Source organism: Carettochelys insculpta, chromosome 6, assembly GCF_033958435.1.
Source record: "Carettochelys insculpta isolate YL-2023 chromosome 6, ASM3395843v1, whole genome shotgun sequence".
NCBI classification, from domain to species: Eukaryota; Metazoa; Chordata; order Testudines; family Carettochelyidae; genus Carettochelys; species Carettochelys insculpta.
Window position 1 is genome coordinate 111,052,273 of NC_134142.1, and position 16,992 is coordinate 111,069,264.

General features: G+C 44.0%; 1 protein-coding gene across 1 annotated transcript in view; it reads right to left on the reverse strand.

Moving 5' to 3' along the window:
• Nucleotides 1–16,992, reverse strand: part of BRSK2 (BR serine/threonine kinase 2) — a 472,158-nt gene that overhangs the window by 57,717 nt on the left and 397,449 nt on the right. Inside the window, exons 9-11 of the mRNA XM_074995992.1 lie at nt 11,662–11,693; nt 3,762–3,926; nt 2,879–2,976 (exon numbers count right to left, since the gene is read on the reverse strand). Coding sequence (XP_074852093.1) covers nt 2,879–2,976; nt 3,762–3,926; nt 11,662–11,693 — 295 coding nt within the window. The remainder of the gene's footprint in view (nt 1–2,878; nt 2,977–3,761; nt 3,927–11,661; nt 11,694–16,992) is intronic.

Here is a 16,992-nt window from a genome sequence, read left to right on the forward strand (position 1 = left end):
TCAGTCATCTCTGCTACTACTGCTCAATAACAAAAGTATCTGTGACATAGGGGAACCCTGTCTCTGTGTAGCAAAATAACCTATCCAAGTCAATGAGTCGCTGTAGGAACACAGGCATAACACACACACCCACAAATATATACAAAACATAGCTGGCAGGGTATATATGTTATTAAATAGATACATTACAAAGCCATATAATAAATTGCATTTATCAGGAACCTTTGACCACATTGCCTACATTCTGGCCATTAACCCATCCCCACCTGCAGCATGCTAACATTCGAAACTCCCTGTAGCTTGAGCAGGTCACATTGTTAAAAAAATCAGCCTCCCTGGTGAGTGTTTTATAGTTTCCTGCACATATGAGACTTCTTGGAAAAACTGCACAGACTTGAGGTCCAAAACATGAGCCTTGGAGCAGTGACTGATTTAGAGTTCAATATTTCATCGTACAGAAGGACAGGGAGAGTCCAAGCATTTCAACAGCATACCCAGCACTAGCTTCTAGCCCTGAAGGTCATGCTATACTAGACCTAAAAACATAATACTGCTATGTACAGAAATGCTATTGCAGGAGCTTTTTGTTAATTTTTATTAGTTATGTATTTTTTATTTCCTTTGAGTCACATATAGTTGATCTCACAATCCTGTTACTAAAAACGGGCCTGTGTGCACTGCCCCACTTGTTGGGACAGCTCTGTAGTCTGCTGATTGGCCTTGTAACCCCAGGGTTGTGAGCTTAATCCTTGAGGAGGCCATTTAGGGCTCTGGGGCAAATATATTTAATGAACAAATCTGTCAGGGCTTGTACTTGGCCTTGCCAAGAGGGCAAGGGACTGGACTCAATACCCCCTCTATGAGATATGTATATCTCACTTTTGCTCATAAAACACTTTGAGCCCCCACAAGTGGCTTTTGCTTTATCTACAGAAGAATGCTCCTGCCAATAAAGTACTGTTCACATTTGCATGTTCTGCAGCAGAACTTCTGTTGTTTGGGAGGTGGGGACTTAACCAACGTTGAACAACAAAAGTTTTGTCGATCAATTGCAAGTGTAGATGCTATCTTAGATTATAAGCAGTTTGGAGCTGGGAATATTATTTTGATCTGTGTTTGTACTGCATTTAGCATAGTCTATAACTGCAGCTTCACAATGCAAATAATATGTAACAGTGGTACTACAGGTGTGCTACAGTTGTACAGGAGGACATGGCTACGTAGACAAAGGGATACAGTGCATAAGCCCAATAAACATATTTGAAAATTCTTCTAAAATATCTTAAATGCGTAGTAATAAGTTGTGTGATGTGTACTGGAATGGAACTCATTTGGCACGGCTTGTGCAAATATAATGTGGTCATCTGTATTTCACACTGATAAAACATTTCTAAATCACAACCATCTCTTCTTCATATACATATATATGAATATTATACACATATGTGTGTATGTGTGTACATGTAAGCATATATCTAGGAGACTTGTCAGTTTTCCCCCATGCTATTTTTCATAGAGAGATGATGAATCCACTCACACATACTTATATAACAAAAATAAAGCTTGTTAACATTTTCCAAATTTCATTCTTTTGATAAATATTTTCACCAAAATACTGAATTTCAAAATGAAAAAAAAAGAGGAGAGAGAAAATTAGGATGCCATTTTAAGGTTTTTTCCTCATATTGTTTTGAAATATTTCTAAGTTTAAAACTGTCACAAAAATATTCCTTGATATTTTTGAAATATGGTGAAACCTGATATTTTCATAAACACACCCCAACTTTGTGACCGCTCTAGAGCAAATGTTAAGGTTCTAATTTTTCAGATATTTGTTTGTTTTACCTGCTTTTAACACTTACAGTGGGTTAGCTGATGTTCAGGAGGAAGGAGCTGCTGACCCTGAATTCTTGAAAGACCGTGCAGAGACTCAGTTGCATACTTAACTGAAACCATGTGGGCAAGTCTGCTGACTTCACTGGGAATACGTGCCTTTGTAAAACTAAGTCTACTGAAAGCCGGGACCTAATGGACCAGCTTCTGAGAAAGGAAAAAAATTACCTTGTATAATTGAGTAACTGCTCCTCTTTCTGTGCTTAGATTTCAGATAGTGGAGCTGGTCTAAATCTGGACTGTTCTCTGAATTCTCAGGTAACTAAAGCTCATTTACACCACACTGGCCGTGAAAAATAAATAAAAAGATCTATGACACTGCCAGAGTGGTATAAAATGGTTTTTGTGGAGGGAGCTGAGAGGTAGACCCTTTACATTAGCTCAACAGCAGATTAGACATCCCCAGGTTGCTGAAGCCTCACAGAACCTCAGCACTATCACAGCCTGGCCGTGTCTACACTGGCCCCAAACTTCAAAATGGCCATGTAAATGGCCATTTCGAAGTTTACTGATGAAGCGCTGAAATACATATTCAGTGCCTCATTAGTATGCGGGCGGCCACGGCACTTTGAAATTGACGCGGCTCGCCACCGTGCGGCTTGTCTTGACGGGGCTCCTTTTCGAAAGGACCCTGCCTACTTCGAAGTCCAGGAATAAGGGGACTTCGAAGTAGGCAGGGTCCTTTCGAAAAGGAGCCCCGTTGGGACGAGCCGCGCGGCAACGAGCCGCGCGGCGGTGAGCCGCATCAATTTCGAAGTGCCGTGGCCGCCCGCATGCTAATGAGGCGCTGAATATGTATTTCAGCGCTTCATCAGTAAACTTCGAAATGGCAATTTACATAGCCATTTCGAAGTTTGGGGCTAGTGTAGACATAGCCCCTGTGTCATTGGAAGAGGGAGGGAAAATGTCAATGAAGGGAACATAAAGCCAAAAGGGACAGACTGAAATGGGTCACAGGTGACTCCTGGGATCATGTCTGATGTACCTATTTCATTCCGCGGGGGCAGGTCCTCGTCCTCATGACTTGGATATCTCTCCTTCCGATCAAGGAGAAGAAAATAAATCATTTTTTCTTGGTTTTCTCTGAAAAAAATGAAGAAAGAAACCTTCTAATTTGCTGCAGATGACAGAGAAAAAACCGCAGATTACCCTTCTCATCAAACACAAAGAGTTACAAATGTTAAAAATAACCCACAACTAATGATCTTTTTCTTAGCTTGCCCCTGGCATCACAGTATTTGAGTGAAGTTAGTAGATTTGAGCCTCCCTCTTAGGAAGGGAGATACTTTACCACTTCATAGCAGAGAAACTGAGGCACCAGGTAAATACAAAGTGATGGCCCAAGGACACACAGGAAGCTTGTGTCTGAGTGAGGAACTGAAGCTAAATCACCTGGGTCCTAGCCCACTGCCCACTAGACAATTCCTCATAATGCTTAGGAAAGCAGTGAGAAATCTGGAAACAGAAGTCTTTTATTTAACAACAGATGCAGGCATAGCACAGGCGACAACAGTGCAAATTCCATCCATCACACCATCCTGTGAGCCCTTACCTGTAGGTATCAACTCAATTCTCTCCTCCTTGGGTTATGCAGCCCCAATCTCTCTAACAAGGATACCAGTTGCAGTGGTAATTTATATCATGGGGGGCAGCTGTATTTTAAGAAATGCACTGAGACCCGCCCCCCCAGCTCCCAACTCATTACCATGAACTAGCCAGGAAAGGGGCCTTAACTATTGTTCCCTCACAATCCAGGCCATGTTCATATCAGTGTTCTAGAAGTAAAAAGTTTCATATTCCATTTTTGAGTCCCTGAGCATTTTAAGCCTCTGGCACGAAACTGAGGTTAAGATTGAGTGAATGCTTACTCCTCCGACAACAGGTCCTGTAAGAGTTTATTTCGGTCACGGAAGCAGCCTAACGAATGCATGCTGTCTAACACGTCCGGATCAATGTCCTCCAGGGAAGGGAGAGAACGAATCTGCACCTTTCGAGGAATTGGTTGTTCCGGTTCTGGTTCATTCTTACCCCCTCTGCATATGAGTGAGAGAGAGAGAGAGAGAGAGAGGTGAACAACAAGTAAAACACTTGACCTGAGATAGAGCTTAAAACAACAAAGGGAAATAGCATCAAAATTCCACTGAGAAGTCTGGCTTCAAAAGGCAGACAGAAATTCCCTTCAGAACAATTTCAGCAGGAGTTAACCATAATCAGAATTGGATCTTTAATGAGAAACTTCCCTGTTTGGGCAGAAAGGCAACAAGACCTTCCATTGTAACAACCTTACACAAACTGCCAGCTGTTCAGAGTCCCGATACTCTGTAGTTTTGAATCATTCCACTTAGAGGTGCTGCATCAGGAGCAGATCAGACATCGGGCTGAGTTAAGTGGAACAATTTCCTCCCAAATTTTGAATTGTGAATAAGCTGACATCATCAACCTCAAATTGTAAGAGAAATGAGATTTAGGGAAGTATTCATGTAGGGGCCCAAATATTCTAAAGTGATTTAAGATGCCTCAGTTTTGTGGTGCCTAACCTGATTTTTACGGGAAGGTGGTAGGCGCTTTCTAAAAACCATGCTCTTTATTTAGATGCCCACATATTCACTTAGGGTCTGTCAACAGAAGAGTGCAATATAACATGCTTGGCTGACCCAGGCTTGCAAGGTTTGGCCTACAAGGGTATAAAGTTGCAGTGTACACATTCAGGCTTAGCTCTGGGAGGTGAGAGATACACATCACATCTCATAGAGCTGGAAGACCGGTCAGGAGGTCATTGAGTCCAGTCCCCTGCGCTCTTGGCAGGACCAAGCACCATCCCTTTTTATTTCCAAAATCTATTTGCCCCAGACCACTAAATGGCCCCTCAAGGATTGAGCTCACAACTTCAGGTTTAGCAGGTTAATGCTCAAAGCACAAAAGCTCACACTGCAACATCCAACTTGAGCCTGAACAAGGCTAACTGTGTATCTAACTATTTAGGCAGTTCTTTACTGTCTATGCTAACTACTCACCCCCTACTGTGACCAGACTAATTGAAAGCTCAAGAGATGGATTCTCCAGGACTATAGCCCCAATCCCCTTAAGACAGAGTCAGCTGCCATGAGGCAGCCACAGTTGTTTTACTGCAATGTGGACATACCCCTAGTTGCCTTCATTTACACACCCATGTTGAACATTCAAGCCCCAAGATGACTTGCCCAAGGTCAAACAACTGGTCAGTGGCAGAGGTGGGAAGACAAAAGCAACTAGTAGTAGAAGCACAATGCTTTTAAAAGGTGACTAAAACAAGTTGCCTGTATAATTTATCTTGTTTCATTCACACGAAGCAGGAAATAGTGATTATTCGTGCAACAAAAAGCTTTGGCTATACGTAAAATTCTGAGGTTTCATTCCAGAGCTAGTAGACTGAAGTGCAAGCACATTGAGCATCCTTTGTGTTCATTCACCAGCACATCCAATCAGACAGATGGACTTACTGATGGGGTTATTGCATGAGCTGGGAAAAGGAAAAATCCTACACCTTCTCACAAGGCTCTGTGTATACCATGGAAGCTACAGGCCTGCCGTAACCTCTCAGCATGGTGGTTTCCCTTCCATATACAGGGCTGTAGGGGTGCATGGGCAGTGCAGTCATCTGTGGTACAGATCCCCGACGCTGAGCTACAGGAACCTGGAGCAAATGTCCCTCCATGCCCTTTGTGATATGCAGAGTTGGGGAGCAGAGTTTTCCCTTTGCTTCTGGAGAAAATCATCCAAACAGAGTCCACAGCATCAGAGAGGGACAGCTCAGTGGTTTGAGCATTAGCTTGCTAAACCTGTGGTGGTGAGCTTAATCCTTAAGGGAGCCATTTAGGAATCTGGGGCAAAATAGGCTTGCTTTTTTTTTTTTTTCTTTTCTTTTAAAAAAAAAGGGATGGTGCTGGTGACTGCCAAGAGGACAGGGGACTGGACTCGATGACCTCCAAAGGTTCCTGCCAGCTCTATGAGATGTGTATCTCCATGCAGTTTAAATCATTCTGGGTGCACGTCAGTCCAAGCATCTAAAAGAAGGATGGGGTGTAGGGTGCATGCTTAATCTCTGGATGGACTTCCTGAACTGCAGATAACAATGCACAGGAGATAGTGGCCACACAGGCAAGTGGAGAGCAGCTTTTCCCCACAAGGCACTGGCCAGTGGAGTGTAGTACAGTGCTGAGTAGTGAGGAAGCTGTGCCAGGAAAAGGCCCAGCACAGCTTACTGCTCCCTGCACCCTCCTGCAGGGAGCAAAGGCAAAACAGACACTGAACTGTGACTCTCAGAGCAACAATTCAGCCTCTGTTTTGTGCTTGGAATCCACACACCTACTGGGTGGGTGGCGGGGGGGGGGGCGGGTCGCTGTCCCATGTAGTGGTACCTAGAGTACTTCCAGAGGGCAAGACTAAGTCTATTCTACAGCCCTAGGTGAGTGACAGCTGCACTAAGAGACGCTCCTGCACTAAGCTCTAGAATTCCCAGGTTCAAGGCTACCTGTGGATGGTTATACAGCCATGTGGTGCATCTTGGTCAGTGCAAATGGCAGGATACCCATTATAATTTACTTCTGAGGCAGCTAAAATTCACTTCAGAAACATATCCCCTGTAATGGTTCACAGATTGGGTGCATTTCCACAGATCACTGAATGCACCTGGAAACACTCCCTTGGAATTCTAACTCTCTCCCATCTTGGTATAGCCATTTTTACTTCTGGAAAAAGTACTCAACAGAGGCAGCAGCTACAGGTAAAGCCAGTTTACACAAAACACACGCAGAGCCTAATCCTGCAGTGTTTACTGCCAAATATATGGGCAGGTTGTGACCCCTTTACTCAGGTAAGCGACCCTTGACCGTTACTCTAGAGATTAATAAGTAGATAGTTACTCACATAAATAATTCCACTGAAGCCAGTAGAGTTACTCTGTGAGTAAATAAAGTCAGAGGTGAGAGAAAACTGGCAGAATGAGTAAGGGAAGAAGCATCTAGCCCAAGCACGTCAAACATGCAGCCCAACTGAATATTTCTGGGGCCTGTGACTACATATATTCCTGCCAGCAGCTCCAGCCTGGGGACCTGGTCAGGTCTGGGGGAACCCTGGCAGTCCCAGGGCTGGGAGCTGGCTGGGTACAGAATCCCACCAGCAGCTCCAGCTCCAGGAACCCAGCCAGAGCTGAGGGAACCCCAGCAGCCCCAGAGCTGGGAGGTGTCTGGGGTACAGAACAAAATCTCAGACTTACAAAGTATCTCAAATTTTTACAGAAGCCTGTTCTATTTGATTAGTCACTGTCTATACCTGCTTTTATTTCAACAAAATAAGTTATATATCATATAAAATAATTTAAAAGTACCTTTAATTTATATTTAAATTAAAATTTGTTATATATAAGCAAATAATTTTACACATCACATTTTCTGAATGATTAATTATAAAACTATAAAATTCATACTAAATATTAAATTCTCAATTCAAATTACTGGATTATATTCAAACTAGACCTGACAAAGAATTATAAAATATAAATAAAACATAATGTGTAATAATAAATAATTACAACTTTCTGATATAAATCCATTTTCTTTGGTGGCCCTGAAATCTATCAGTTTTCGTCTGTGTGGCCCTCAGCAGGCTTTGAGTTTGACGTGCCTGATCTAGCTTGTAATACTGACAACCATCCGTCGTTTCACTGGGTCAGGTGCTGCTGTTAACTAGGCATGAATCCATAGAAATGCTAGTTCACTGTGTGTCACATTCCATTTCCTTTATGCTGAGTAGTCCTTTTTATTTCAGTGGGTTTATCTATGGAATAAGGGGCTACTTAACATGAGTAAAGCAAACAGAAGCTTGCCCCCTGAATTTCCACAGGTGTAAACGGAGTCAGATTTCATGGGCGTTACTCATTCAGGGTCAGATTCTGACCGTATTCCTCATCCTGAGGAGAGTCCTGCTCCACCAGTAATCCTGTGTAAGTCAATGGGAGTATTTGTGGAGTTAGGTACTCCTCAGCATGAGTAAGGCTGCTAGAATGCTGATCCTAAGAGGTCAGATTCTCATACTCCCGCTCATGTTGAGTAATATCTCACTTCTTGAGTGGTCCCGATCTTTTCAATAGCACTACTCCGGGGGTATGTCATTGTGGAAGGAGAGTCAGGGTTATCAGAATACAGGCCCAGGGCAGTAGTGATTAAGCACTACCTCTCTGACCCTCCGTCATTAAAGTCAATGAAAACTTTGTCATTGACTTCCATGACCCATGTGGGATCAAGTTCTATGCCCAGTACTAGGCACCCGCAAGACTGAGCTCTTAGGCAGCTGTAGCTTTTCTGTCATCTGCATGAATTTCCCTACTGTCAGGTATCAGCTCAGTTACACATTAATTATGTTACAAGCAGATGTCCTCAGTGTAATTAACAGGGATGAAAAAGAAATGATTATTTTTCAAAATCACCTGAGAATTTGCATTTGCAACTAGGATCACTAATCTGATGCAGCCCACTGTCTCGAAGCTTCATTTACATTAGTCAATGTCAGGTACTGAGCCATGCACATACAGAACTAGTACTAGCTTTTGTGCACTGTGGAATGCCTTATCCTTGTGACCTGATCCTGACCAGATGATCAGGGTATATGTGTACTCACAAACTTTCAGACTTCTTCATAATGTAAATGAAAAATCTGTGACAAAACTGCACATCTCTGGCAAGGCACTTACTGTGTCAGGTAATGAAAATCACCAGCTCTGTGCTATGATTGACATTATTGTATTGTCTGTTCTCCTCCCCATCTGGAGCAAATGATATATTCATTGCACTCCAGCCCATGTGCATGCCAAACCATGTTGTAGGATGACTGCTATAAATCACACATTTTTAAAAAGAGAGGGGTTGAATGTAATGCTGCTTTACAAATGTTTCCTCCCTTATGAGTGATGGCATGTGCAAAGGACATCATTCCAACTCATGACAGGTTTTTTAAACCTTCCCACAAATTTCTATCCTGTATCTATGAGATATGCATAAAGAGCCAGATTCACATCTCACTTCTGTGCCAACTGTGGAATAATGCAGGTGCGAATCCAATCAGAATTAGTACCATTCTTTTCCCGTGTTTTTAGGAAACCTTTCATCTTTTCAGCCCCAAAATAGCTGAGGATTCTTCACCTTTGGTGCCATGATAGCTCATCTCTTTTATTCTCATGGTTTACTGGCAAAGGTGAAAAGAATTGATGTTCATCTTCTGGTTTTTAGCAAGCTATGTACTGGGTTAAAAATCACTGTCACAAAATCTAGCGGCATTGTGGAAAATTTAGCTAAAAAAATCCCTGCAAAACTTACACTTGCATCAGGTGACTGTCACATTAGTTGGGAGCAAGATGGACCAATACATGACAGTTTGGTGAGTGGGTACTGTCTTTGGAAGGAGCTCGTGCTGCAGGAACTTTCAGGGCTAGTGAGTGTGTGTTTGCATGTGTGTGCAGGTACATGATTACTTTGAACTGCCACTAAATGTTTTTCATAGATTAACATGACCATGAGTATCCATTTCAAGAACTAAGGGAAACTATCCATGGCTATGAATAAAAGGTTTATATTGGTCTGAAATGTACATTAAATCTAACAGATAGAATCCTAAAGTGCTTTGCAAAGCTTATGGTCTACACTCAACTATATCTACAGCCACTCTTTTCTTACTAGCATTGATAAACCATGCAGAAAGGACACTAAATGCTCCCTGATCAGAATGGTAAGAGTTTTATGCTCTATTTTCACAGGTAAAAATGACTTTCCTAGGTGCAAGTTAATGGAGAATTGGGCCCTCATTGATCAAGAAAATAGTCTAACATTTTTGGCTGCACAATTACATCTTAGAACTGTGACCCTTGTCTAAAGCGATGCAGTGTTATCTTTCTAAGTGCACAGATGACCTGAAACAATAGCTTTGTGAGGGATGAACAATTTAAATCTCAATGTGGCATTAACAGTTACATTTTAATATGGAAATATACATGATCATAAAAATTTAATTTTAACTTCTAACAATTTCCTCTCGGATCCAAGCATGCAAGAAAGAAGGAAAAGGGATGTCAATCAGCTAATGTCATTCCATACAGAGCATGCAAGAAACAAGTGGGATGATGAGATTATGAACATCTGCACAATCTATCATGAGCAGCATTTTAATCTGAAATCTCAGGGGCCGGATTTGGTTTGGGGGCACAGCATGGGAGACTTCCACTACACTCTTCTTCTCAATTTGGCCCATGTTCATCAGACAGAGTTTAAAATAAAGTAATATCCTTGTTTTACAAAACCCCAAATCTTCCCTAATATTAAAAAGCATCACTTCAACTGATGATTCCAGAGAGACTTGGAAAAGTTGTAGGCACAGCACTACTTCATTGCAGGCAAGCTAGCAACAAAGTATGTGATTCCGCTAACTGTTGAACATCCCCCTCTCCCACAGAAGTCAGCTGACCCAGTGCATAAATAACACCCATATAATAAAATCATAGGAAAAATCACTAAGAGGCTGTATCCAGGTGAAACATTTAAAAAAGAAAATGACTGACAGAAACAACAAAGATCATCCTCCAAAACATGTTGCATGCACTGTTGGCAAGGCTACTGAGACCTGGCTTTCTGTAGCACACACCCAGAGAACTTAACAGTTGTGCTGACGCTACAGAGGTGCATAATAAAGCAGCATCCCATTGTTTATCACTTACAAGGATTATTTTTAAAACATCAAAGCAGTCCAGTAGCACTTTAAAGACTAACAAAATAATTTATTAGGTGGTGAGCTTTTGTGGGATAGACCCACTTCCCTGGGCTATCATCAGGATAAAGGAAAAGCCCAATTTATCAATGCTTCATCAAAGGCTATTAGAGATACACAAAAATGCAAGGCCACTTTCCAAAGCCATGTTCACAAAGAATCAGCTGAAAATGCCCTTTTTTACTAGACTTCTTGGGCCATGGCCTGAGGCAGGTTATGAGATAATGAACCAGCCTCTTAATTCACTGTGAAGAAGGGGAAGAAGGCGGCTTATGAAGTAGATGGTGACTGTTTAAAAAAAGCTTATTTTCTAATAATGTCTCTTATTATTCCCCATATTTGCAGAAAAGCCAAAAATGCCAGAGAGAAATCCATGAATATTTTCCTGACAAGAAGGTTTTACTAAGGATTTTTCTAGGGATTCCTTGCAGTTACTTGGGTATCCAAGTATCGGAGGGGTAGCCGTGTTAGTCTGGATCTGTAACAGCAATGAAGGGTCCTGTGGCACCTTATAGACTAACAGAAAAGTTTTGAGCATGAGCTTTCATGAGCACAGACTCACTTCATCAGATGCTGGTCATGGAAATCATGGAATACTTGGGTATCCAAGTATGTGTGTCTTCTAGCCCCTCACTATTCACCCAGGAATTACCTTCTCGGACACAGTACATTCAGAAAAAACAGCAGTGTGCTGGTATGGGAAGTGGCACACAGTGGTCTGTTTCAAACTACTGCCACATATTCCTCTGTATGAGAGTCCCTGGCCTGAATCTGTGCAGAGGAGACAGTATTCACTGCATAGGCTAAAACATCAGCTTCACTGGAGGTTCTTCTATTCACCTCCTGGCCTATGCCTGTATGGAGGCTATTTTCCTGTCATCCAAGTATATCCCTTTCACAGATTTCTGAATTACCAGCTAGCTCCCTGTAACATGAATAATATTGACAGTAAATAAGATTTTTTAAAACATTACTTACATATACCATATGTGTTTCTGAATGTGTTCTAGCTACAAAGAGAGAGAAAACAAAGAGTTAGTATAGAAAAAAAAACAAAAAACAAGAAAACTGCATGAAACAATCAAATACTGTATGAGGGTTGCCTGTAGCTGGGTTTAGGTCACCTCCTTACAGACTGGAAGTAAGAATCTCAGTTGTGATTCCCCGGTGGAATTATCTTACTGCCCTCAAATGATGAGGGTTTTACACAACATACAAAGCATCTGCTGTCTCACCTGCTCCCTCCCCAGTGGGCCTATTGCCCCAGACACTAAGAACAAAGGAGCAGGAATCACCAGGCAGTTGCATATAGGTTTTGTTTTGTATTTACATAGCTATAGACAAAGATACAGTCTTAGCAAGGCCATAAGGTGCCATTTTGAAATGTAGGGAGGCACACAGGCCATGATGACCAATCAATTTGGCATATGTAAAACCCAACTTCCACTAGGGTTCACAGGCAAGTGCTCTGAAAAAGAAGAGCATAATCCAACTGAAGTCAGCCAAAACCTGCTTTCAACTTATGCCTGCCTACAGGATGGTCCTGCCACTCCAAAACTCAGGCTATTTTCTCATGGGATTTGTTTTTCTTTGAGATAGAAGATATGTTCATAAATGTAAGTAAAGGGAAGGCAATGTGAGATTCCACTAAGGACCACTCCAGGTGAGCCACACGTTCATCAAAACGGCTTCATCAAGACAAAGTGGAATGGGTTTACGGTAATAGTAATTTGCTGCCTTGGCACAAGTCTCCCCGACTCTCATTTCCTCTCAGGCCCATACAAAGGAACTTCTGTGGGTAGAGGAGTGTGTGCTTCTTTGTAAATGTGGAATATAAGGGAGTTCAAAATAGCAGTGCAATGAGTGTGCATGAGAGAGGGTAACGAAAAATTTAAGTGGAAGCAGTGATCACTAACATGATTTTGTTATACAGTAAACTCCCTTTTATCTGGTATTCAATCAACCGGAACTCTCAGATAACTCTCACAAACACGCTGCAGCATGGAAATAACTCCCAGCCCCAGGGCTGCCAGACTTCCACTGGCCCCATCACTGCTGGAGTTCTCCCAGTCTGGATGGATCCCCAGAGCTGGAGCTGCTGGAGTTTCCCAGCCCCTGCACATTCCTCTGGCCCCAGAGCTGCTGGAACGTTTCTCTGTCCCCAGCCAGCTTCCTGGCTCCGGAGCTGCCAGCATGTTCCCCCAGCCCTGGAGCTGCCAGCATGTTCCTCTGGCCCCCACCAGCTTCCCAGCCCCAGAGCTGCCATGCACCCCTGAGTTGTCAGCAGGTTCCTCCGGTCCCCGCTAACTTCCTGGCCCCGTAGCTGCCACACACCCTGTAGCTGCTGGCAGGTTCCTCCAGCTGCCGCTAACTTCCAGGCCCCACAGCTGCCACGCACCCTGGAGCTGCTAGCATGTTCCTCCGACCGCCACCAGCGTCCCAGCACTAGAGTTGCCTGCACTTTCTGTTAACCAGCATATTTGCATATCTGGCAACCTGCTTGTCTCGGGGTTGCCAGATATCAAAGAGTTTACTGTAACATACTCACAATTTAAACAATAATACAGATTTTAAGGGAAATTACCTTCTGGGATCTTGCTGTAATATCGTAAATGAAAAATAATATTCCAAAATATTCATCCCCCTCCCTTTTCTGTTGCTAGAAACCAAGGGCATGCCAGGACACTACAAGAAACTACAGGTACCAGGGTGCTGTGAATTCCCCCATCATGCCTTGCAGGCTCTCCCTGTGCGGCAAAGCAGGGAGGAAGGGAGGGAAACCAGACATGGTGGGATGTTTACACCCTTCACACACACCAGCCCATGTACGGGCCTGCCTCTGCTGCCCAGACATCCTGAAAAAAGCATTTCCATTCCAGTCAGGAACCCTTCACTACATGCACAAAGGGGAGTGGGGAGACAGTGATTGCTATAACTGTGATGCTGCACAGACAAGGATAAATAAAGTCAAGGACTGGCCAATTACCAAGTTCACCAATAGGGATGTCTGCCTACAGAAGACAGGCCCCAGAGGCTCTTTTTTGGTGCTAACATTTTTCCCTAGCACAGGAAAAAAAGTCACTCTTCCAAAGAAACTCCTGATGAACAATCCTCCTGAGTCAACAGACAGAACAAGCCCTGCTCAACTATGCCCTTGCAGTACATATAAACCCATGTGTCCGCTGTAGCATCTTAGCAGGACAAGACCATCTGTAGATGCCAAAAGGTTGTACCACACGAGGAACCTTTTTCTGTGTGTGTGTATGCACGCATGAGTGCCTGTAATGTAAACCTATGGGCTTCAGCAGTGTGCCAGTGATAAGCAGGGGGAAGCTGGAAGGAAGCTCATGTAATGTCTGTAAGATGAAATCAGGCCATTAAACTGGTCAGCAAGAACAGAGACAACTGTCCTGTCCTTATTACTTTCCACTTCATTTCCAGGCTAATGAGAAATGGCAAGCCAAAGGGAGAGGGACAGACAGACAGATGCTTGGAGACAGAGAGAAGGAGACTGACAGAGAGGAAACAGAGTTTTTTGTGTATTGCATAACAGTGGCTCCTCACTCTGGAAAGCCCAGCAGAGCACTGGCTGACTCTGTATGAGAGAATGTGTTAAGTATGACAGGGGTTTTCCTAGAATCCAAGGACAAGAAAGAAATGCAGCTGATGGAGGGTGTGAGTGGGGTGTGTGTGTGCAGGAGCAGGGTGGTGGGAAGTCTGAAGGGGAAGGAAGTACAGGAGCAGAGTGTGAGGGGGATCTGAGTGTGAGGGGTATTCAGGAGCAGTATGGTGGTATGAGGTCTGGGTGACAAGGGGAGGGCTGGGGGCCTACTGGCACAGCTCCCCAGGGGCACACAAGGCTCCGTGTCTCCCAGCATTCCCACACACTGCTCCTCGCTGCTCCTACTGGCCAGAATTACAGACATCAGAGCAGTGGGGGAAAAGTGTCTCCAAGCAGTGCTACTCAGGGCTGCTATTTGCCCACCCAGGGAAGGGGAGTGGGAGAAACAGTGGCAGTGGCAGCAGCAGCAGCACATGGAGCTGCTTCTCCTCTCCCCCGACCCCCACCAGTCAGGGCCTGTGGGTTCAATCTGGCTACAACTTGCCTGACTCCAGCCCACAAGTCTTCGGGCTCCTTACCCCCACAGCAGTACACTGGATGCTGGACAGGGGAGTCCTGGCCTCAAGGGCAGGACTCAGGCAAACCACAGGCCAGATCAGGACCGTGGGCTACCCCTGTTCTAGAACTTTTACTTTGGTCCTCAAGCTTCTTCTGAGGAGCAGGGTTGGGGGGCTTGCCCCACTCCACCCATCACTCCAGCTGGAGAGCAGGGTTGGGGGCTTGCCTCATTCTGACCTCACACCCCGGATGGAACATCAGATGGGGGGTTGGAGCTGGTGAGGACACAGGGGCATTTTTCCAGGGCTTTCCAGTTGACTGCGGATGACAAAGTGAAGATTTTATTCCCCTTTTTAAACTATGTGTGTTTTCTACTGTCCTATAGTTTCCCTGGGCACTACATGAATACCTAGATGGTGGTGGAAGCTTCAAGTGTGGTAACATCTCACACATAAACACTGGCCATGCCCTTCATAATACCAGCATGGGAGGGGTTGCAGCTAGGTGACACCTTTTGCCAGGGGAAGCAAGACAAAGACTGGAGGGGCCTGGCCTGTGTGGTGGTTTGGATTGGGTTGTTGGGAATGAGGCAGTCTCATCTGGCTTGGAAGGCAGAGGGTCAGGATACTGTCTGCTTCTGATTTCTGTGCTGACAAGTCTGTTCTATGCTGTATCCCTGTTGACTAATAAACCTTCTGTTCTACCTGCTGGCTGAGAGTCACATCTGAATATGGATGAAGGTGTAGGGCCCAGTGACTCCCTTGCCCCTCAGTGACATATGGGGTACCTGGGCACAACGCTCCTTTGGCCCAGTAGCTAATCCATCACTAGGAGGAGGTAGGGCCAACAAACATTTATGGCCCACTATACAATTTGCCTACTAAGATGTGGTCCTCAGGCCAAAAAGACTGCCCATTCCTTCCCTAAAAGATAGCAGTTGGTATTAATTAATTTTTATTATTAGCATTACCATAGTGCTTAGAAGCCCCTGATCTGATCTAGGAATGCCTTACACTAGAGCTGTACAAATAAAGACTAAAAAGCCAGTCCAGTTCGTATATTTCTGTTTTCTACTTCCCTCCCAGAGCTCAACAGCAGGGGTTTAACCTGGCCAATCACCATATAAAGCTGTGTTAAAAGGCTGTTGTAAAGGTCCCCTTTACATTGTTGCAGCAGCTGACACCACACATGCAGAGACCCCCAGGATGCATACACTCCAGCACTTAATACACAGCCTATGGAGGCAGCAGCTATTAATGATTTCAGATGGACCGAGGACAGATGCTGTGGCTAAGACATGTTCAAGTCTCATTCCTACCTGTTTCTTTTACAGTCCTTTTCTCTGTCTCTCTGTCAGAACAAACCAGCAGTCATGTAGCACTTTAAAGACTAAAACAATGATTTATTTGGTGGTGAGCTTTCATGGGACAGACCCACTTCCTCGGATCCCTATCTGTATGTCAGGTTACCCTTGTGCAGCGGTAACGGACAGAACTGTCAGCATGGCTCAGGCAACACAGGTGAGTTTCCCAGACAAAGGGGGTCACAGTTTCATGTCTCAGTAAGAAGACCTTCAGATAGAATATTAAAAGTGAGGTCTCTTCTGCCCAGCTCTGCAGGCCATTCCAATTTAAGGTAAAGATCCCAAAGCACTTTGATTTTGCTAGAAAAAAAGATCCAAGGCTGTGTGAGAGCCCTCACGGTATGCACGATGGCTGCTGTTTGCCTGCACTACCCATATTGAAAAAAATATTGTACAGCATTTGGGACATCAAGTTTGGAAAGTTCTCCACAGAAACACTGGCTATTCTGATTTGCACTGAATTATTATTTTGGTATCATACATGTGTACTTGCTGATGCCAACATCTTCATTGCTTTTTTAAAATGGGTAATTAATTAACCATAGAATCATAGAACACTAGGACCGGAAGGGGCCTCGAGAGGCCATTGAGTCCAGTCCCCTGCCCCAACGGCAGGACCGACCACTATCTACACCATCCCTGATAGACATCTATCTAATCTGTTCTTAAATATCTCCAGCGAGGGAGATTCCACAACCTCCCTTGGCAACTTATTCCAGTACTTGACCACCCTGACAGTTAGGAACTTTTTCCTAATGTCCAACCTAAACTTCCCTTGCTGCAGCTTAAGTCCATTGCCTCTTGTTCTCTCCTCAGAGGCCAAGAA